The sequence below is a fragment of the Ochotona princeps genome, chromosome 24 (assembly GCF_030435755.1).
Source record: "Ochotona princeps isolate mOchPri1 chromosome 24, mOchPri1.hap1, whole genome shotgun sequence".
NCBI lineage: Eukaryota > Metazoa > Chordata > Mammalia > Lagomorpha > Ochotonidae > Ochotona > Ochotona princeps.
In genome coordinates, this window is record NC_080855.1 from 32,907,507 (window position 1) to 32,929,740 (window position 22,234).

The 22,234-nt window shown below is 48.3% G+C and overlaps 1 protein-coding gene across 2 annotated transcripts; it reads right to left on the reverse strand.

Annotated features, from left to right (window-relative positions):
• Positions 1–473: 473 nt before the first annotated feature.
• Positions 474–19,502, reverse strand: PSPH (phosphoserine phosphatase). 2 transcript variants are annotated; one of them, XM_058680690.1, is made up of 7 exons: positions 19,285–19,502; positions 16,264–16,352; positions 4,992–5,147; positions 4,020–4,154; positions 3,488–3,633; positions 2,449–2,597; positions 474–688 (listed from the first exon to the last, which is right to left on the reverse strand). In XM_058680690.1, exons 3-7 carry the CDS (start codon positions 5,129–5,131, stop codon positions 581–583), a joined length of 678 nt encoding a protein of 225 aa, XP_058536673.1. In that variant the 5' UTR covers positions 5,132–5,147; positions 16,264–16,352; positions 19,285–19,502; the 3' UTR covers positions 474–580. The 2 variants fall into 2 exon arrangements, with proteins under 2 accessions (XP_058536673.1, XP_058536672.1); XM_058680689.1 differs by lacking the exons at positions 16,264–16,352; positions 19,285–19,502 and adding an exon at positions 13,298–13,430.
• Positions 19,503–22,234: the final 2,732 nt, after the last annotated feature.

Here is a 22,234-nt window from a genome sequence, read left to right on the forward strand (position 1 = left end):
TTCCATCTATGAAAGATTCAAGAAGTTGAAAAGAGAACCTCCATCATTCTGTGTGACTACCGTAGGGAATGGGGGGCAGGTACACCCTGCAGCCAGCACAACACAGGGGAGTCTCAATGCTGTTCCTTGCCTGAAAGTGGTTTCCACTTTAATATGGAACCTGAATATGGAATGACAAAACGCATAAGGGCAGATGTGACAATTCCACACATCTATTGGAATACAAGGATAAAATTTTATTTATAGCTAAAGGGAAAACCAATATTCCTTTAAGGTTTCTGTGGCATCCTTGTCTCCAAGAGTGAAGGTATTTCATTTATTGCTCATCATTAAAAGGCTTCAAATAAAATATGGCTAGGACTATACAGAAGGGACTCAGGTTATAAATGGCACCGTTAATTAGTGATCTTTATAACAGCAGAACTACAGTGTTTGAAACGAGCCTCTTCTAGGATTGCCAGCTCTGGCTGAATTGAAAGTAACCAACTGCACGTATTGAGTTGTCACAGGCATTTGGAAGCAAACGGTGTCAATCTGTGTAGCTTCGAGAAATTAATCTGAATTCACATCAAAGGTATTGCTATTCTTCCAGTTCTCTCAAGAGCTCCACGAAATCAGTGATGTACCATTCCGCGTTGTCCTTGACTTGTTGCCTGATCACATTTCCTCCAAACCCAATGAAAACATCCTAAGAAAGAAAGAAAAGAAAAAAGTTGTGTTTTTTTTAATACAATGCAGCCATAGCCCAGGGTTATCATATTCATTTTGTTTGTTTTGGAGTTTCGCCGTCATTGTTGTTGTTAAGATGCATTTCCTTATTTGAAAGGCAGATTTACACAGAGAGAAGGAGAAACAGATCTTTCATTCCATTGGTTCACTCCTGCACTGGCCAAGGCTGGGACCAATAGCGATGAACTCTGTCTGGTATGAGTGGCAGGGGCCCCAAGCACCTGGGCCAACTTCTGCTGCTTGCCCAGAGGCATTGGCAGAGAGCAACTGGGATTCGACTTGTTTGTGGGAGGTGGTGACCCTGTGCACCACAAAAGATTGGCCTGGGGCAGTGTTCTTACTGGAAACAAAAAGCTGTTCCTGCAAAGACCGGTGAGAGCCAATTGAGGACGCTTCCCCTGAGATTGTGAGAAAGCTGGTGAATGAGTGAGGATACATCTGTGGCAGATCCATCCAGCTGCGCAGAGTGGGTGTTTAATGAAGAGAATGAGACAGACTCCCTGCCATCTAGAGACCAAGACAGATGCTTACAGAATGGAATGCCACGTCAGCAATGACAGCCATGCTTAACCCATGTCAGAAGAAAGAGCCAAGAACCCCATGGTGCAGGGCAAATCCCCGGACCCCCCGGATCAGGCATCTCCTGACTGGATCCTGGTCTGAAGAACAGGTACCTCCCTTCTGGAGTGGGAAGGGCTCAGCACATGAGCAACTAACTAATGGCCGAGGGGGAACAGATGTGTGGCACATTGGTTAAAATTTCCCCTTGGCTTGCCCACATCCAGTACTGGAATGCCTGGTTTCAGCCTGGGATGCTCTACTTCCTATGCCTTCCCCCTGCTAACGTGTACCCTAGGAGGCAGCGGGGGATGGCTCATGTACTCGGGATCCCTACCAATCATGCGGAAGACTTGGATTGAATTCCAGCCTACTAGCATTGTCCTGGCCAAACCCTGGCTGCATTCATTGGTCTTGTGAGGAATGAACCAGCAGATGGAAGATCTCTGTGTCTCTTCTGTAAAATGAAAATAAATGTAAAAGTGTTTTGAAAGAGAAAGAACAAAGGGGCCGATGCTATGACAGAGATGGTAAAGCCTAGCATCCCACAAGGCTGCTGGTTGAGTCCCAGCTGCTCCATTTCGGATCCAGCTCCCTACTAACACATGTGGGAAAGCAGCAGAAATTGGCCCAAGTGCTTGTGCCAACCCATGTGGGAGGCCCAGAAGACTCCTGGTCCCTGGCTCCGACCCAGCCCAGCTCTGGCCATTGTGCCCTTCAGAGAATGAAACAGTAGATACAGTCCTCTGTATCGTTTTCTCTCTGCGTCACTCTGCCTTTCAAATAAATAAATAATAAAATTTAGAGAAAAAAAAATGAAATGATGGTTACAGTTAGAATTGTTGATATTATTACTGGGGGAATTGTAGCCAGACTGTACTGAGTACTCATTTGGGCTATACTGGGTGGCCTCCTTGCATGGACAAAGGGCAGTTAAAGAGCTCCGAAGAGATCTGATGCTTTATTCACAAAGTTTCTTGCGCTTGCCAAATGTCTATTGACATTGTACAACTGGATTGAGCTTAGTTGTCTTGCTGTATTATTGTATAACGCTTTTTAGCTGTTTTTATTGAACCACTGTTGTCATCTGTCTTACATAGTTCGAAATGAACTCCTTCAAGTGAAGTCACAACCTGAGAAAAACAGTCCCTTGATACCTACAGCAGGAGGACAGGCTTCCATGTCTGTAGCTCCATCTCCAATCATGACTATTCTCTTAAAATGAAATTTTTCCTTTAGAAACTTGATCACTTTTCCTTTACCGCCAGATTCAGCTGTTGGCTGCGTCTCATCAAAACCTGCGTATTCGCCTTAGAAGAGCAGAGAAAACAAGTGTTAAAGACCCACAGCACAGCCTTGCTAGGCCCAGTGTTTCCCAGAGGTGAGGTCCTCTCTTCAGTGTCTCAGAGGGGGCTAAAGAAGCATCCCTGGTAAATCTACAAAGCCTGGAATTTTACTCCTGTTGCTTGGACAAGGAAACTTGGCTTATAACTTGTGAGATGTGCCTTTATCAGAATCTTGGAGACAGTTAGCTAATCCTCTGAGTTTCCAGGATGTAGCAGTTCTCAAACTTCGTTGAGGCAGCAGAATCACGAACACCACAAAACAGTAAGATATCTAAAAAACTTAAGATGTTTATCTAAGAGGAAATGCCAACTTATTTCCATTCAATACTTTCTATTGCTACACAGAAACTTCCACGTTCATTCCGTTTTTTTTTTTCTTTTCAATGACCTCCTCAAAAATGTTCTATCAATTTATTTCAAATGCCTGTGGCATTACTTGGTGGTAAGGTCAAGTTGCTTCCCGACATAACTGGACATTCCTCAAGATGAAAACACTTCCCTTGACGACAGCTGTGGTGCCATTAATGGAACTCTCCTCCCTGGGTCCGAGTGACCACAAAAGCACAGAGATATCTCAAAAACATTGAGATAGAACACATCACACAATGAGGTAGCCTGCAAGACTTGTTGTCATTTGGCTTAACTACAGATTTTGCCCTACAGATTCAGCTAGGAAAGCCTGGGCAAGTGATGGATCAAGTCTGCTGTGGACCCCAAAGAGCCAAAGCCGTCCATCAAGGAATCATTCACACGGGTGTGCAACTGATACCACCTGTGGCACTCCAACCGATACCACCAGAATCCTGGATCCCAGAGCCAGGAGAGAAGGAAACGTGCTGTTATTCAAGCGTTACCGTTGAAGTAGAATTTCAGCCTGTTGGCAAATACATTGGAGGCTGGGATATTGAGCTTCGAGGCAACGTGCTCCACGATGCTCCGAAAGCCACCGGAAATCAGGAACACCTGAACACTTCGCTCTTGCAGGCGACTGACCAGCTCTCTGTAGAGGTAAAATCCCAGTGGTGACTACCACAGAAGTGAGGGAGAGAAACTAAATACTCCCCAAGATATGTCTCCAAGCAGGAGACATATAGAAGGCACATTGCTGGGGGTGGGATGGGGGTGGTATTAACATCTTACATATGTTGTTTTACTGTGCTTCGGGAATTAGTGGGTGAGGCTTGATTGCTTTAGAAACCATTCTATCAGTTTTTCTGCCCATGGACCCTCACCCCGCCAAAACACACACACACTGAAAAACACACAAGGAAAGCACAGATTCTCCCTGGGGAGAGAAGGAGAGCAGACATGAGCAGGACCAGACAACACAGGACCAACACCATTGCTGAGAGGGAGACGGTCTACCCACAAGTGGGCTGATCTTACCTTATGCCGGGGGTTAGGTGTGGGGGGTGCTCTGCCAGAAGCCTTTGCACCTGCTCCCTGGAGGGTTGGATCAATGCTAGGCGCTCTGTGAGAGCCGCTTTGAAAGGCACCGCCCCACCCATGGCTCGCCGGGTCCTAGGAGGAAGACCAACAGTCAGACCAACCGTGTGAGCCATCAGCAAAGCTTACACGCTTACCACCGCAGGTCTACATGACATCCATCATGAGGAAGCATTGCCCAGAACTCCTCTGTACAGTCGACACTCTATGCTGTTATAGGTGCAAGGCCTTGGGGTAAACTCCTCAAGGCTTGTTTGAGGATCATAAGTATTTGGCGACTGTAGGCTCTGCATTCAGTGACCCCAGGAGAGCCACACCCTCAAGCCACAAGTACCTGCCTTGGAAGTATAAGCCCCGACAGACCTCACACAGGCTGGATGCTCTGCCATCATATGCGGGTGAACAGGCGGTGGCCCATGACCTGGTGACTAGGGCCACGGTAGCAGTGGGAGCCACTGCCGCAGTATAAACACAGCAGGCAGGAGGGTGGGGCTCTGACCCAGATTAGTTTTCTATGGGACCACCGAGGCCACGCTTCAAACTATGACCCAAAACACCAGAAGTTGGGAGGTCCCCAAGGCAGCTTCTTCACTTAGCTATTGTCATTATCCCGCTGACCAAGCAGAGCGTGGCTTATCCATAGTTATTGTCCAGGCAACACTGATTTTTTTTTTTTTTTGGCCATAATATTTGCCACCAATGCCAAACAGTTTTCATATAAATGGACAGATCGATAAAACACACCACAACATTCAACTCTCAGTCAAAAAAAGAAACAGTCTGGTGGCCGTGTTTCCTAGCCGGTCGCTGAAGTCTAAGAAGCGTGTCTCTGCCTTAGCATTTATCTTACACAGTCACTCTCCCTCGTGAATTGCTTTATCATCCCGTAAGGTGAATAAATCCAGCCCCTACATTTCTGACACAGCATCCTCAACTCCGCAGAATTTGGCCAGCTCATCAATTCCTTCTTCTCTGATAACTGTGCTATCGACGTCAAAACATACTGCATCGGCAGAACAGAAAACCTTCCTCAGCTCTGAATTGGAGATCATCCTTGGAAAAATTCTCCTCCTAGAACAGGAAAACACACATCGATTTAGAAATAAAAAAAAAATAGAGAGACCGAAGCTATGGCTGAACTGGCTAATCCCCTGCCTACCAGTGCCAGCATCCCATATGAGGACCAGTTTGTATCCCAGCTGCTCCACTTCCCATCCAGCTCCCTCCTTATGGCCTAGCAAAACAGTAGAGGATGTTCCAAAGCCTTGGGACCCTGTGCCCACTTGGCAAACTTGAAGAAGCTCCTGGCTCCTGTTTTTGGATTGGCTCAGCTTTGGCCATTGTGGCCATTTGGGGAATGAATCAGAAAATTTTTTTCTCTCTGTCTCTCCTTCTCTGTGTAAATCTACGTTGCCAAAAATAAATAAATAAATGAATGAATGAATGTTTAAATAAATAAAGCCTGTGGGAAAAGAAATATAAAATAGAGAGGAATGGGCATTTGGCATGGCAGTGAAGACTACATATGGGAGGCCCACCATGTAGTCTCAGAGAATCTGGGTGTTGAGTTCCAGTTCCACTTCCAGCACCTGCTACCTAATCATGTGGATACTGAAAGGCAGCAAGTGAGGTCCAAAGAGTTGGGTGCCTGCCATGCAGGCGGGAGACCTGGACTACATTCCCAGCCCTTGGTGATGGTCTGACCCTGCCCTGGCTACTGTGGGCACTCAAGAAGTTAGCCAGCACATAGAAAGCTTCTCCCCTTCTCTGTCTCCCCTTTATCTGCCTTTCAAATAAACAAATAATATTTTCAAAAGGTACAAAATCAAATTGCAATTGCCTGTAACAGCCAATCTACTTTGATTTGTATCAGAGTCAGTATAACCCACGTAGTATGCAGTCCTGGACTCATTTCTTACTCTTTTCTTTTTTTTATATATATAACTTTTTTTTTTAAGATTTATTTTATTTTTATTACGAAGTCAGATATACTGAGAGGAGGAGAGATAGAGAGGAAGTGGAGCTGCCAGGATTAGAACCAGCAGCCATATGGGATCAAGGCGAGGACCTTAACCACTAGGCCACGCTGCCAAGCCCATTTCTTACTCTTTTTTAAATAATTATTTATCTGAAGGCAGAGTAACAGAGAGGGAAAGACACAGAGCAAACAAGAGAGAGAGAGGTATCTTCCATCTACTGGTTCACCCATCAAATGGTCACAATAGCCAGGCCTGGGCCTGGCTGAAACCAAGAGCCAGGAGCTTCATCTGGGTTTTCTACATGGGTGGCAGGGGGCCAAGTATCACACAATTTCTCACTGCCTTCCCTGGTGCATTAACAGGAAGCTGGACTGGAACTTGAAACAGTTCTCTGTTATTGGATGCAAGTGTCAGGGTTGGCTTAACCTGCTGTCCCACAACAATGACTGTATATATCATTCCTTTCTTGACAGGTACTTAGTACCTTCTGAATGGCACGCTCTGGGATCATAGAAATAGTGAGTTCCAAATTCTGCCCTCAAAAGCTCAGCTTAGTGAAGGCAACAACTTTTGGATACAGCTGATATTGAATCAATAGCCCATCTTTTGCATTTTTTTATCCTAACAATGATTGCAAAAAGGCAAGCACTGAGTTAGAGGTGTACACAGGAACTTCTGGCACATGATGGAATGCTGCACTTTGTCTATGAAATGGGCTTCAGGGAGGTACAGGCAATGCGTGGTGCACCTGCTCAACTAAGTGGCCCTCTGAATGAGTTCTCGAAGAGCACGTTAAGAACATGGTGTGCAGTGAGGAAGCAGGACAGAGGCAGAGACTGGAAGAGGAGGTTGTGAGAGCAGAGGGGAGAGCAAAGGAAAGATAGGGTGGGAGAGGGAACAGAGGACAGCTGGAAGCTACCAGGGACTCAACCCAGATGCTCGGCCACGCATGATGCATAGCAACATGCAGGTTACGGTTAAGGTATTTGGTTTTTGCTTCCAGGCCATGCAAAGCCTCGAAAGATTTTGTGATTCAAAAGAGACACAGGAAGTAAACACCAGAGCCCAGCGTACATCTGTCGTAGTTGCTGTCGTCATCAGGGACAGTGGAGAAAGTGAAGAGGGAGCCAAGGGCAGAGCTCACAGGCACACCCTTTAACACGGTGTGAAAAGGTGAATAAATGGAGCAGTCACAAGAGGCTGTGGGAGGCATGCTCTGCAGAAGCCAAGGGGGACAGAGTTTCAACCTGTATGTGGGTTTTTTGTTGTTATTGTGTTTCACTTTTGGAGAAAATAATTGCACTAGAATTGGGGTGACAGAGATCCTGAAGGTTGCTTACACCAGCCTTCCATCGGGGACTAGTATTTCAGGTACAAGACCAAACAGATGATGCAAATGATCTAAATTTAGAATGGACTGTGGCTAAAAACAAACACGAAGGGACTAGTCAACCCCCTTCAGCACTGATTTCCAACCAGTGAGTACACTTGGCAGAAGAAGCTGGGTTCAAAGTTGACCGTGAAAAAAAGCTTTCAAACCAAGGGTTGACAAGCCGAGGCCTGCAGAGCGAATGTAGTCTGCTGTGCTTTTTCTCAGATTTATTTATTCCCCAGCTTTAGGCAACAGCCTAGGTTGCATTGTACTTAGGCAAGTGTTACACTGCAGGGAGAAAAGCAGCTAATAGCTGAAAGACATTCCAGCCCTGATTAATGGCCAACCTTGTGTTAACTATACCAGTGTGCCAGTGTGTAAGATAGGTGGAAGTAGACGCTGGACGCCAGCAGATGGAGTCTGGTATCTGGGAAAGCAGGGCCCCCAGGGCATCACAACACACTGCTGGAGAACTGAGCTTTGGGATCTGGGTGCTCAGATTAAAAGGCTGAGACCAGGTGGTTTGGAGGAAATAAACTGGAGGACCTTTCAGGGCCAAACCCATACACCCACCCATGTGGGAGACCTGAGCTGGCCTTGTTGGTTATTCACCACCGTCTACTGACATACGCTAAAGCCAAAGCTGGGGGCCTGTTTGGCAGGGCTAGACAACAGTACCTGCCAGTGAGTGTCAGGGCAAGATAGAGAGCATGTTAGGCTGGGCCATGACACCAGCTAGCATGTGAGAGAAATGGGTCTGGAAGTAGATTCTTGTGGGGGGGGGATTGTGGACTTACCCCTGTGGGATTGCCATATCAGCTGGTTTGTTCAAGCGCTGGAGGTGGTGATGGTCTGAGCTACGCATGACCATGGAACCCACCAACTCATAGGTTGGGAATAGGGTTGGGAACAGGCTGAGCTGGTCAGGCTGCAGAACCCACAGGCACACCCAAGAATTGGGTGTGGGGCAGGCTGGGCTGCAACATCTACCAGCACAGACAAAGGCTACGACTTGGTTTGAGCTGGTAGGCAGGCTGTGAGGATTCCCCTGCTGGGCCACTACCCCTGCTGGTGAGTGTGAGAGCTGGGACTAAGAAGACACCAGGCTGGGCAGGGCTCAAAACCCGCTGGTCTACATGTGACTTGGGTTGGGGGTCAGCCAGGCTGGGCTAAACAACCACATCCACGGGTGCACACAGGAGCCAGAGTAAGGGCAGGTTGTTTGGGCTTTGCCACAGCATTGGCTGGCAGATGCTGAGAATGGGGGCAAGTCTTGTCAGGCTAGACCACAGAACCACCTGGAAACTGCAAGATCTGGAGCTGAGATTGGGCCTAGTAGAAAACTTGTGAGTACCCCTCTGATGGGCTGCCAGCTTCCGCCGGTCAGTATGGGAACCAGGGCTGGAGAGGGTCTGGTTGGACAGAGGGCAGCACCCACTGACATGGGTGGAGGCTGGGGTTGGTTGGGCTGAGCCAGGCTGCAACACTCATTGGTGTGTATGACGATCAGGATGAATTGGACCAGTCTGCTGCACATACCAACATATACAGGAACCGGGGTTGGGGGCTGGCCTGGTGGGGTTACTGGGGAGTGCTCCAATTAAACTGAAGCTCCCACTAGTTTGTGTGAGGGCAGAATGTGTGGTGGGCAGGGTTAGGCTGGGCCACAGCATCCATCCATTTGTGTATGAGACAGGACTATGGACATAACCAACCAGGTGACTGTAACCACCAAGGTGTGTATAGGCTGATGTGAGTGACAGACTGAGCTGGACCCCACACTGGCTGACATACAGCAGTCAGGTTTGAGGTCACGTCTGGCCAGGTTTCTTTGGGGGATCCCTCATATTGGACCATTGGACTTAGAACTCCAACCACAGGGAAAATCACTGGATCTGTGGAGTGCATATGTCAAGAACTGTGTCTCCTCTATTGCTGAGACCTGTGCAGTGGACAGCATGCCAAGATGTACATGGGGGACATGACAACCAGTTTACTGAGGCCTGCAGATAACATCTACTACCATGGAGGGCAAATTGGACAACTCTCCTGGACAAGTTTTGACAGCGAGTATCTGGGTAAGTGAAGACTCTTAGGTGGACTATATCAGCCAATGGAAGGACCTTGGAAGGATTTCCTCAACCTTGGATCAACAAAATCAACAGCATCTCAGAACTATCAAAACCACTTAAGCAGTGTCCTCAGAGCATGCTCTCCACTGGGGACGCTGGGATGACACTGAGTAGTCATCTCCCATAGCCAGGTATGGATGCGATTGGGCTCTTAGAATTCTCTCCCCACTTTCCCCAGGAAAGAAAAAAAGGAGATTTGAAACAGTTGTCTCATCCACTTTCCCCAATTCCTTGACCTTCACCACCCTGATTGGTGGTCCACATGGGCAATGCATCCATCTTAACTGCAGAAACATCATAAACTTTTTTAAAAAAAAGAAAGAAAAAAGATTTATTTGTTATGTGAGAGGCAGAACTACAGGAGGAGGAGAGAAATCTTCCATTGACGGCTTCACTCTTCAAATGGACACAACAGCTGGCTCTGTGGCAGACAAAAACAGCGAGCCAGGAGCTCCACCCCCGTCTCCCACGCTGGTGGCAGCCACCCACCAGGGGCCCAGGCACTTGAGCCATCTTCTGCTGCCTCCACAGGTGCACTAAGTCACAATCTCAGATGAAGCTGACTCACTAGCTTAACAGCCTGGACTCAAACCTGCCCTCCAATATGGAATGCTGACAACACAAGTAGTGGCTTAAACCTGCTGCTACGTCGTTGGCCCATGCCACCTCTTTTTGTATGGTTTCCCATCTGGCTTCCCAGGCTCTCACATTGATCCTTCTCTAATGCTGATTTCTTACGCTGGTCAGTTCCCTTCTGCTTGGTTCCAATGTGATAGCACAGGGCCCTCATGCAGCACACTGTGACCCCAGCAACCCCAGAAGATTCAGGTGCTGGTCACCCTACTTCTGGTCCCTTTGTGTCTCTTCCTTCCGCACCCCACATAAAATTCTTCAGGAAATGATATCGGTTCCACCTCCCAAAGACAATCAAAATGTGATTGTTTCTCATCGACCACTATTGCTCTAGCCCAAGTTACCAATGGCTCTTGTTAAAACTATACCAGTGCCCGGAAAAAAGATGTCCCCAACCCAGAATTTGTTTTCAACGTAATAGCCAGAGAAAGCTCTGTAAGTCATCAGTCAGGGCATGTCACAGCTCTGTCTCAAAACTCTTACTGGATCCTCAACCTACTAAAAGTAAAAGTCGTAAGTTCTTTTAATTGCTTCAAAGTTGCACCTCCACAACCCAGAACTTCACCATGACCCCCAACCCCATACCCCAGTTACACGTCCTTTCCCCTGTACTCACTCCAGCCAACTCATGCAGCCCTGCTAAGGCAGGCAGGCTCCCCATGCAGGACCTTTGCTCAACTATGCCCCGGACTGGAATGCTCTTTGCCTCAATACCTTCTTGAGCAACTCCCTTCTCTGCAAAGGTTTGCAAGGGGGCAGGTATTAGCAAGCGCTCAAGTTCCCACTTGGGATGCCCACAACCCATAACCGAGTACTTGGTTTGAGTCTCCACTGTTTCTGATTCAGTTTTGCTATTGCACAGCCTCAAAGGCAGCTGGCAATGGCTCAAGTACCTACATCCCAAACCCTTCTTCATTTCACATTATTATTGATCCTCAGCTAGAAATCATGATCGCCCAGCAATTCTCTAATATTTCTTGTAGAGACATTCTAAACACGTGAGCTCCTCCCTGTCACATGACAGTCCCCCCCCCTCGCCTTAGAGAGATGCCCCTCTCATTTCCTCCACTGGCCTTTTTAGCACGAGTGCTCAACTTCTGAGGGCTGAATTGTATACACACTGGAGAGCTGTGAACAACACAGTCACATGTCCACACTAGCCTCTGCTGTTTCTCGCTTTTCATACTGGAAAATTGCAAACCCGTACAAAGAAACACAACGTTCCCCCCAAGTCCCCATGCAGCCATCCTTCCGCTCAGTGAGAGCTACTCTTGCCCCTTCAACTGCCCCTGCAGCTCGGCCTTCCCTCGCTACTCAAAGAAACCTCTACCGTTTCATTCAAAAACATGTCTCTGGTTTTCTTTCTCAGACACCAAAGATTGTTTCTCAGCACAGTCTTTTGCATTTTGCTTTTAGGTATATGACTGTACCTGCCGGACAGGTCTGACTGCTGAGTAACCGCCCTACTACTTAGAAGCAAGTCAGGTGAAGACTTTATCTTATCAAGTCTTGCGCTGACTCCTTTGGTAATCCATTTTGCATCATTTGTACCTGAATGTACGTAAGTCCCTGTGGCTCGACTCACGCATTATTTTACTTCCATGTATCTGCCCAGCCCTTCTCCAGTGCTCTTGCCCATCCACAAACACACGCACACAATTTATGCTCAAGGAATACAAAGGTCTTGTTGCTCACATGTTGCCTTTTTTCCCCCTTTACACCTTTGCAAATACTGCTCTCTCAGGCTGGAATCAACATGCCTAGTGTCATGGTGAAATTTATATTTATTCTTCCAACTTAGTGTGCTATTAGCCTTGAATTAAAAATCCTTAACTAAGGGCAAAGTGAAGTGATTAAAAACACCATTTAGGGCCTGGTGTGGGAGCCTAGTGGCTAAATCCTCACATGCATGTGCCCAGAATCCCATATGAACGCCGGTTCATATCCTGAGTGCTCCACTTCCCTTTTAGCTTCCTGCTTGTGGCCTGGAAAAGCAGTAGAGGATGGGTCCAAAGCCTTGGGACCCTGCATCCACGTGGGAGACCCAGAAGACCCTCCCGGCTCCTGGCTTTGGATTGGCTCAGCTCTGGCCATTGCGGTCACTTGGGGAGTGAACCAGAGGACAGAAGATCTTTCTCTCTGTAACCCCTTCTCTCTGTAAGTCTGCCTTTCAAATAACAATAAAATAAAAACACCATTTGGGGGTGCCCCTGTCTCATCTGTGCCCTGGCTCCTCGCTTCCCATCAGGCTGTGTTTCTTCTGTGTGCTTTGGGAGGCAGCAGGCAATAGCTCACCTACATGGGTTCCTACTAAAATGGAGTTCCAGGCACCTGGCTTCAGCCTGGCTCAGATCTGACTGTTGAGGGGGCTATGTGAGGACTAAACCAGTAGAGGGAGGGTATTGATGTATTTTTTGGTATGTTATTCTCTATCTCTCCCCCACTCTCTGTCATTCTGCCTTTCAAATAAATAAATAAATCTCTCAATAATCTTTTTAAAAAGTCCTTAACTAGCAATAACAACTTTACCATGAGATAGAATCAGTATTAGTATCTTTTAAAGTTGGGAAAAAATTTCAAAGTCATAATCTGAGTCTGATCTTATGCCTTACTGCAGGAACAATATTAACATGTTCGTTTTATAGACTTGATAGCAGAAGTATATGAAAGTTACACCTGCAAAACTTTACCCGAGGTCCGACAGTAAACCAAGAGAGAGTGGAAACCACAGCTTGGCTTCCAAACACACCGAGACAACACAGAGGAGGTGGACAGATGAAGCAGAACTAATCAACGTGAAGCCTTGATAAGAAACCAAAGTGGATTCAAGAAGTGTCCAATTCTAATCAGGAATTCAGGCCAAAGTTCTGTTGGCTGGGCTACCTGACGGCTGACCATCCACTGAGAGAGGAAGAAGACGATTGTACATTCCATGGGGGACCAGCAGATGGGAGCAGGCCCCATTCATCAGCAAGCTGCCACTGAGCCACACACCTCCAGGGAGCTCCCCAGCCTTCTCTTTGCGCTGCTCAGAGACTAGGAACCTGACTCTAGCCCTGCAGGAATCAACCGGATTCATAATACAGGGCCATGAGTACTTACGGTGACTGTCTAGGCGAGAGGCGGTCTAGCAGCCTAGAAGCAGTGCTGAGACGCAGTGCCATGCCACTGTGCATGGAGAATGAGCCAGGGGTGAGTGGGAAGGAAGATACAGATAAACAAATGATGTTAAAAGTGCTCAGATGAGGGACAGGTATTGCAGCATAATGGATTAAGCTAGCTGTGGCAATACTGGCATCCTCTATATTTTATATGCTGGTTACACTGCTTCCTGATTCAGGCCCCTGCTAATGCATCTAGCAAGGCAGCAGAGGGCGGCTTAAGTCCTAGGATCCCTGCCACCCACACAGATTGAGTTCTGGGTTCCTGGCTTCAGGCTGGCCAAACTTCAGCGTTTGCAGCCACTTTTGGGAAGTGAACCAATGGATAGAGGATGTTTTTCTTTCTCTGTCAACCTGCTTTAAAAATAAATACATCTGGGTCCGGCCGCGTGGCCTAGCGGCCAAAGTCCTCGCCTTGCACACGCCGGGATCCCATATGGGCGCCGGTTCTAATCCCAGCAGCTCCACTTCCCATCCAGCTCCCTGCTTGTGGCCTGGGAAAGCAGTCGAGGACGGCCCAAAGCTTTGGGACCCTGCACCCGCGTGGGAGACCTGGAAGAGGTTCCTGGCTCCTGGCATCAGATCGGCGCACCGGCCCGTTGCGGCTCACTTGGGGAGTGAAACATCGGACGGAAGATCTTCCTCTCTGTCTCTCCTCCTCTCTGTATATCCGGCTTTCCAATAATAATAAATCTTTAAAAAAAAAATAAAATAAATACATCTGTTTTTAAAGGGACAGAAAGATCTTCCATCCCATGGCTCACTTCCCCAAATGGCTGCAATGGTCAGGGCCGAGCCAGGCCAAAGCCAGGAGCTTCATCTGGGTCTTCCACAGGCCCAAAACCTTGGGCCACTTTCCAATGCTCTCTGTGAGCATTACCAGGGACATGGATAGGAAAATACAGCAGCAGGGGACAAACCTAGAGCCATTTGGGATGTTAGCAGCAACACAACAGCACCTTAACACATTACACCACACACAGATCCCAATTGTGTTTAACAAGAAGAAACCTGCCATTGTTGACAGCTGGATTACAATGTGGACGCAAAGACGGGGAAAACAGAACGGGACAAACCTGACACTGTTGACTTGGAAGGTGAGTCTTTCCTCTCTGGGTTATGAGACCTTGAAATGCTTTTGCCAGTGGCTATGTCCTCCACCCCTTGCGTTCCCGGCTCCCTCTCTGCTTGGTTGAGCAGCAGAGCAAACTTGGCTTTACATCCATTAGCTGCCTTCAGTCTGTGCTAGAAACCAACTGCCTCCAGCTTGCTCCCAGGGGCCGCCTTTCAGCTGATTCTACCTGCTTTCCTTCGCTAACTCACAACTCATGCATATGCAAAGTTCTCCCCACTATACAGGCACCGAACCCACCGAGTTCATTGCCTCGACCTGTGTACACTAGAATGTCACACAAAGAAAAAAAAAAAATCGTTGCTGGGAATGGACTCTGGATCCTTCACATGTGGCTGTAGCGGGGGAGGGAAGCAGGGGATCGGAGGGGGGCAAAAGTGGAGTAAAGGGTATGGGGGCGGGAGAGACGCTGGTAGAAGAGGGGCCCTGTCCTGTCCACCTCACAACACAACTCCCAGCTGGCTGACCCCTGGCTGGCCCTCCGGACTCCCCAAGTGCTGACAAGTCCTTCTCATCCCTAACTCCAAAGTACAAAAGCCAAGAACTCCTTCAAGAGCTCATTTGAAGAGGCCTGGGTTGTGGATAACAGAAAAAAAAAAAAAAAACCTTTGCCAAAACAAACCCTCTCTCCCAACTTTTCCACTGATCGCCTCTCGCAGAGGTGGGTGGCATCAAAGATGACCTCATCTCCTTCACCTTTCGTTAGGGGCGACCTCTGACCCCCACCTGTGCAAGACCAGGTCAACACAGAGGTTGTGCGGGTTAAGCACAGGGCAGAGAACAAAACCTGCTGTTTGCTGCAGGAACAGTTTGGTAGGGACAAAGGTGCTGAAGGCGCAAAAGGGTATACAGTAGATTTTGAAGGCTGGGAGTTAAAGAGCCTCCCTGTACCTGGGCTAAGGCGGCCCAGGCAAAGAACTCAGAGTGACTTAAAAAACAAACAGCTGGTCCTCTGACCATTCGAGATTTTATGCGTGCACAAACTCACAGCAGACAACGGTGAAAAGTGAACCAACTGATAGACAAACATGTAACAGCCAGGAGCTGATGCCGATGGTGCAGCCGGTTAATGCCTCTTGACACTGGCATCCCACCACGGGTGCTGGTTTGAGTCCCAACTGCTCCACTTCCCATCCAGCTCCCTGCTACTGCCTCTGGAAAAGCAGCAGAATATGGCCCGCGTGCTTTGGCTCCTACACCCACGTGGGAGTCTGAGATACTCATATCTCCTGATTTTGACCTGACCCAGCCCTGGCTGACAGGGTCATTTGGGAAATGAAGCAGCAGCTGGAAGATCTCTGTCTCTTTCTAGCCAATGATACCTCTCAAACAATACATTAATCATTGTACAATACAACTAAGTGTGTATATATATATATATATATACATATATATGGCTTAAAAAAGAACAAATCAGGGCCCGGCAGCGTGGCCTAGCAGCTAAAGTCCTCACCTTGAATGCCCCGGGATCCCTTATGGGCGCCGGTTCTAATCCCGGTGGCCCTACTTCCCATCCAGCTCCCTGTTTGTGGCCTGGGAAAGCAGTAGAGGATGGCCCAAAGCTTTGGGACCATGCACCCGCATGGGAGACCCGGAGGAGGTTCCTGGTCCCGGCATCGGATCGGCGCAGCACCGGCCCGTTGCGGCTCACTTGGGGAGTGAATCATTGGACGGAAGATCTTCCTCTCTGTCTCTCCTCCTCTCTGTATATCTGCCTTTCCAATAAAAATAAATAAATCTTCAAAAAAAAAAAAAAAAGAACAAATCAGACTCACGTGTCCCCAGTGCTGGGTTCCCAAGAGACAAGACTCCTTTCCTGGGTAAGAGTGCAGTGCCAAGTTCTGACTACAAAGTCAGTGAAGAACTAGAAGTAGAGAATGAGTGAGAATGAGTGAGAACGCAGATACATAACACAGAATCTTCAAAAATGGACTTCACTGAAGAGGGAGCAAACAGGTTAGGCTCATGCCTCCTCACACCTGAGTCACGAGCCGAGGACAAAGAGAACGAGGTGTAGTGGCCGCCATCCCTTGGAGGTGTTCGTCTCGCACTCGCCCCAGCCCAGCTCTGCACCTCTACAGGCCAACAGGCCTCAGCAGAAGGTACCACTGACCAACTCTTCAAAGTGGGTCACTACCAGAATGGAGTACTTCTAGCTTGCGTCTTTCATGCCTGTTACCCAGCAAGAAGTGCGGCATGGGAGTTTGACTAGGGGTTATGACATCTGGGTGCCATGTCTGAATGCCTGGGTTTGATGCCTGGATCGACTCCTGACTCCAGCTTTTTGCGAATGCTGACTGCGGGAGGGGGCAGGTGATGGCTGAGTAACGGGGGGCCCCTGCCACGCCTCGGGCCGACCCACGTTGTGGGTCTCTGTGGCGTGAACCAGCAGATCCAAGCGCGGGCATCCACTTGCTCTCTCTCTCTCTGCCTCTCAAATGAAGACATAAATCATTTAAAATGAGTGAAGGAATTCTTTTCATTGAATATTTACTATTCTAATCTGGGATTCATACATCACCATTCGACATGTTCAGAATTTTTTCTTTTCTTCATTGGAAAATCGGCAAGGCTGACAGAGGAGAGACGCAAAGACAAACACCTTCCAAGTGTTGGTTCACTTGCCAGTTGCCCACCGCAGCCAGGAATAGGTCAGACCAAAATAAGGAGGCCAGAACTCAATTCTCCAGCCTCTACCCCTCTGCTCTGCAGGAGTGCACCTGTCATGTTATAATAGTAAGCTGCCATGTGGAGAGGTCCACTTAGCAGTATTAAGGATAGACTTCCGGCCAACAGCCAGAGAGGGATTGAGGTCCTCAACTCAACAGACACCCTGGGACTGAATCCCATCATCCCATCGGCAACCATGAGAGTGTGTTGGGGGCAGCTCCTTCCCCAACCAAGGATCCCGGTTGGCCAACCTCAACCCCTCAAGGGACCCTGGGGCAGAACCACAGAGTGTGGCTAACACACACTGGTTCTTTCAGCTGTTAAATCTGAGCATGTTTTTTTTTTTTTTTTTAACCGAGTATGGCTCTACTTCTGATTCCAGATTCCTGCTACTGTACATCCTGGAAAGTAATAAATGATGATTCAAGCAGCAGGGTCCGGCCATCCATGTAAAAAACCTGGATTAAACTTTTAGTCCTGGCTTAGGCCTGGCTCAGCCCCAGCTGTTGCGGGCAATCGGAGAGTGAATCAGCAGAGGAAGATACCGCTCACTCTCTCTCTCTCTCCCTCTATCTCTCACACATGCTGTTTCAAGCACACACACATACACGCACATTCTCTTTCTCTCTGTCTCTGCCTTTCAAATAAATAAACTATTGGAAAACAAATTTCCAGTCTCCAAAAAAAATATTGCTTAGGAAAAATAAAAGTCAGAGAATGGAAGAAAATATTCATGCTACCTACAACTGACCAAAAACTTCTATCGGGAACACATAAAGAACTCTTAAAGTCAGGATCACAAACAGCTCATTTAAATATGAGCAAAAGATTGGGACATTCATTTCCAAAAAGAAGATATGCAAACAAATTCAAATGAAACATAAAAAGAGTGACAATACCAAGTAATGATGAGGATACAGAGTAATCAGGCACTCACACACTGTGGGTGATGGTGTAAAACAGTACCGCCAGTTTCAAACACTGTGGCAAGCTTTTTCAAAGTAAACACTCACTGAGAAGTCCCAGCAATGCCATGTAGGTGAGCATCCAAGAAAAATAAAAACACATTCACTGGAGCTTTATGTGTGACTGCTCAAAACTAGACATCATTGAAATGTCCATCAACACATCAAATTGTGGGATAGTCCTGCAGTGGGACCCTGCTCGGTCCTAGAAAAGACGGGGATTACTGATACTCACCACAGCGTGGAGAAGGATGGACAAGAAAAGCCAGCCACCGAGTTCATGTGGCAGGAGTCCAATTACACCAAACACAACATGCAAATGCCATAGGACAAAGATCAGATGGGTAGTGCTGGCGGAGGGGGCCGCTGACTCGATGGTGGCCCTGGGAAACTTTTGGGGTGGGGGCGGACAGAAATGTTTCCCTTCCATAATGCTGAGCGTGAGCTGTCGACATTCAGTCAAGTGTGAGCTCATACTGCACAACAAAGCGATATCTTGAAACAGGTTATTAGGCATGTGTCAAAATATTTGAAAATGTCCTGACTACTCATGTCCCCAAAAGCTGAGTGACAAGAGCAGGCAGGACCTTTTTCTGAGGCTGTAAAGCTTCCTGACAGTTGTAAGAAAACGTGGACATCATGGATTTTAGTATTCTCATCCCCAACCCTCATTCCGATATCACAGGCATCCAAAACTGAGCAAGAGCAACTGTAGCATACCAAATCAGACGATACAGTCGGTCGGCAAAATGACTGTGAGTGGAGAGCAGTATCTACTTCATCCCCACACGGAGTTCCATCTTTCCAATGCTGTGCCTGGAAAAACTTACTGAAAATCCCAACTGGGAAAGCTCACGACAGAGGCTGGGCACTGCCGCTGTGGAGTCCTTGGGGACCGTCCTCATGCTATCCTGATGATCACCCTGTACGGGATTGCATCATTCATTCATGTAGTTCAATAACACGCAGCCCAGGGATCCGACTAGTGAAGTCGCCCAGGGGTAAAACCAAGCAAAACAAAGCCGTGAAAATACTGGGGAGCGCTTTTGCCTATCCCTACTCAGGGAAAAAGCAATGCACAACTTGAGGGAGACAGAGAGAGATCCTGGAGGAGGAAGGTGCAAGCCGGGTGCGAAGGTGGGTTCATGGAGGGGGACTTACTGGCTCTGCTGCCGCCGCTGCTGCCTGGGCCCCGGGGGAATCTTGCCACCGTCGCCTTCCGGCTGCGCCTGAGAGGGGGGCTGTTCAGGCGCGGAGCTCCGAGCGCCGAGAGCCGCCTGGAACCGACGCTTAGACTTGCACGAGATCTGCTGAGAAGTGGGCGGCTTCCCGGCCGCTTGGCATGTGCCTGTCCCTGAGCCGGCGACACCAGATCTTCGCTCCCCAAAGCCGGGCTGGCAGGCAGCCTTGGTCACGCCCCTGAGGGAGGGGCGCCCATGCCCGCCCCCCTGCGCGCCTCCGAGGACTCGGGGCCCGTGCGCGGGCGCGCTCGTTCCGGGAAGGGAGGTCCGCGAGGTGCTGGGTCCTCCAGGGCTCGGCCTGGCCCCCGCACCGTGCACAGAGAGCGCACCCTGACTTCCAAAGGAGGCTGCGTGGCAGAAGGCAGGGACCTCTGCACCGATTTTTTTGCAATGAAAGGGGCCTCCTGGGAGGGTGGGAGGTTCCTGGAATCCCGGCCTAGCTAAGTACTGTGCTTGTGGAAATGTCCTCCCAAGGGAACTTAAAAAAAAAAAAACTGCTGCTGCTCGCAGCTAAAAGGCAGCAAACCAGCTAAAAAGCGTCGCTTGAACAGCTGCTCTCATGCTAACAACGAATGAGCGGTGTTGTTTCCAAGAGTTTACCTCTGAGTACAGAAGGCTAGAGCTGGGCACTGAAGTCCACCCTGGAAAACAGCCTGAAACCCCCCAGTGCTTGACATTCCCCGCTCCAAGCAACCCGGAGAGGGTGGGCAGGGTTTGTGGACTTGTGGTCACAGCTTGCCTGACCTCAGCTTTGAAACCCTTAAAAAAAATAATAAAATCCACGATTTGGGCCAAATAACGTGAGTTCCGATGCTGTTTGACCTAATGTGCTTTGGAAGTGCGATATTCCTAGACTTCAGGCTCAGGAGAATTGTTGCCGTTTGGGGGCACGTCCAGTTGAACTCTCCCCAGTCTAACAGACGTGGTTCAGAATGAAGAAGGGAAGCTGGTGTGTGGCCCCGGGGCGCTGGGTTAAGCCACCTCCTGCCAAGCAGGTGTCCTGGGTGAACACAGGGTTCAGTCCAGGTTTGCTGTGTGTCCCACCCAGCTTCCTGTCAACGCATCCGGGAAAGCAGCAGAGGATGGCTCAAGTACTCGGACTCCACTTTCTCTCTTTCAAATAAATAAACACATCTTTAAGAAAAATGAACGAAGTGAATTCTGGTGTGTTGAAGCAGAGAGCAGACGTTATACAGTTATTGAAGTAACAAAATAAGGGAGCTCATATAACAACCTAGTCAAGAGCCTGTAAGTGTTTTGTAGTGATTTTGAACAAAGTATTTTAGGGCCCAGCGCCGTGACCTAGCGGCTAAAAGTTCTCACCTTGCATGCGTCAGAATCCCATATGGGCACCAGTTCTAATACCTGCAGCCCCGCTTCCCAACCAGCTCCCTGCTTGTGGCCTGGGAACACAGTCGAGGACGGCCCAAAGCCTTGGCACCCTGCACCCGCATGGGAGACCCAGAGGAGGTTCCAAGCTCCTGGCTTCAAACCGGGCGCAGCACCAGCCGTTGCAGCTGCTTGGGGAGTGAATCATTGGACAGAAGATTTGCTCTCTGTCTCTCCTCCTCTCTGTATATCTAACTTTGCAATCAAAATAAATAAATCTTAAAAAAAGAAAAAAAAAAGTGTTGTAAAGAAGACATGAAATGGGGCCCGGCGGCGTGGCCTAGCGGCTAAAGTCCTTTCCTTGAACGCCCCAGGATCCCATATGGGCGCCGGTTCTAATCCCGGCAGCTCCACTTCCCAACCAGCTCCCTACTTGTGGCCTGGGAAAGCAGTCGAGGACGGCCCAAAGCTTTGGGACCCTGCACCCGCGTGGGAGACCTGGAAGAGGTTCCTGGCTTCCGGCATTGGATCGGCGCGCACCAGCCCGTTGCGGCTCACTTGGGGAGTGAAACATCAGATGGAAGATCTTCCTCTCTGTTTCTCCTCCTCTCTGTATATCCGGCTTTCCAATAATAATAAAATCTTTAAAAAAAAAGAATGGCTCCTCTCCCTTAACAAAATCCATGTAAGGTTGTCCTGTCCTTCTTGCCTTCACCCTTCGTATATTTATAGCACTTCCTGGATGTACCAGTTCATCCATGTACCCACTGAAGGACATTTTGGCTGCTTTCAAGACATTCCATCCAAGCTTGAGTGAACATAACTTTTCAACTCTTTTGGATGAAAATCAAAGAGGGAAGCTACCAGTTCATGTAACAACAGCATGTTTAGTTTTGGTGTGTGGCTGTCTCTCTGTGGGTTAGTTTATATTTCCCTAACGACATAAGATATGGATCATGGTTTCATAAACTTCTTTGCCATATTTATCCATTTTGTTTTTACCAAGGTACAAAGACAAATGTAGAAATTGTTATCTTTTTGGGGGTCAACACTAGGACAGAGCTGTTCCAGCCATTGTAGCTATTTAGGGGACTGAACAAGCAAATGCTAAATTTTCTCTGTGTCTCTCTCTCTCTCTCTCTCTCTCTCTCTCTCTCTCTCCCTCTCTCCATCATTCTCTCTCTCAAACTCTGCCTTTTAAATAAATTAATTAATTAAAAAATCATGGTTAGGCTAGTGCCTTAGTGTAACAGGTTGAGCCTCTAACCTGCAATGCCAGCATCCCATATGGTTGCTGGTTCAAGTCCCAGCTGTTCTATCTCTAATCCCACTCCCTACTATTGCGTGTGGAAAAGCAATGGAAGAAAGCCTAGGTGCTTGGGGGCCTGCACTTGAAAGACACTGAAGAGAGAAGAAGCTCCTGCTTCCTGGTTTGGCCTTGCCCAGTTCCAATCATTGAGACCACGTGGGAAACGAGTCAGTGTTTGGAAGGTCTCTCTCCCTTCTCCCTTTTCCTTGTGTATGTGTGTGTATGCATTTGT

Excerpts from the sequence above, each read along its gene's own strand:
- PSPH (XM_058680689.1), bottom strand. The coding sequence starts at position 13,371 with ATGCACAGTGGCATGGCACTGCGTCTCAGCACTGCTTCTAGGCTGCTA. Across the intron at positions 2,598-3,487 it reads GCTGAAATTCTACTTCAACG|GCGAATACGCAGGTTTTGAT; the intron begins GTAACGCTTGAA and ends TGCTCTTCTAAG. Across the intron at positions 689-2,448 it reads TGGAAGCCTGTCCTCCTGCT|GATGTTTTCATTGGGTTTGG; the intron begins GTAGGTATCAAG and ends TTTCTTTCTTAG.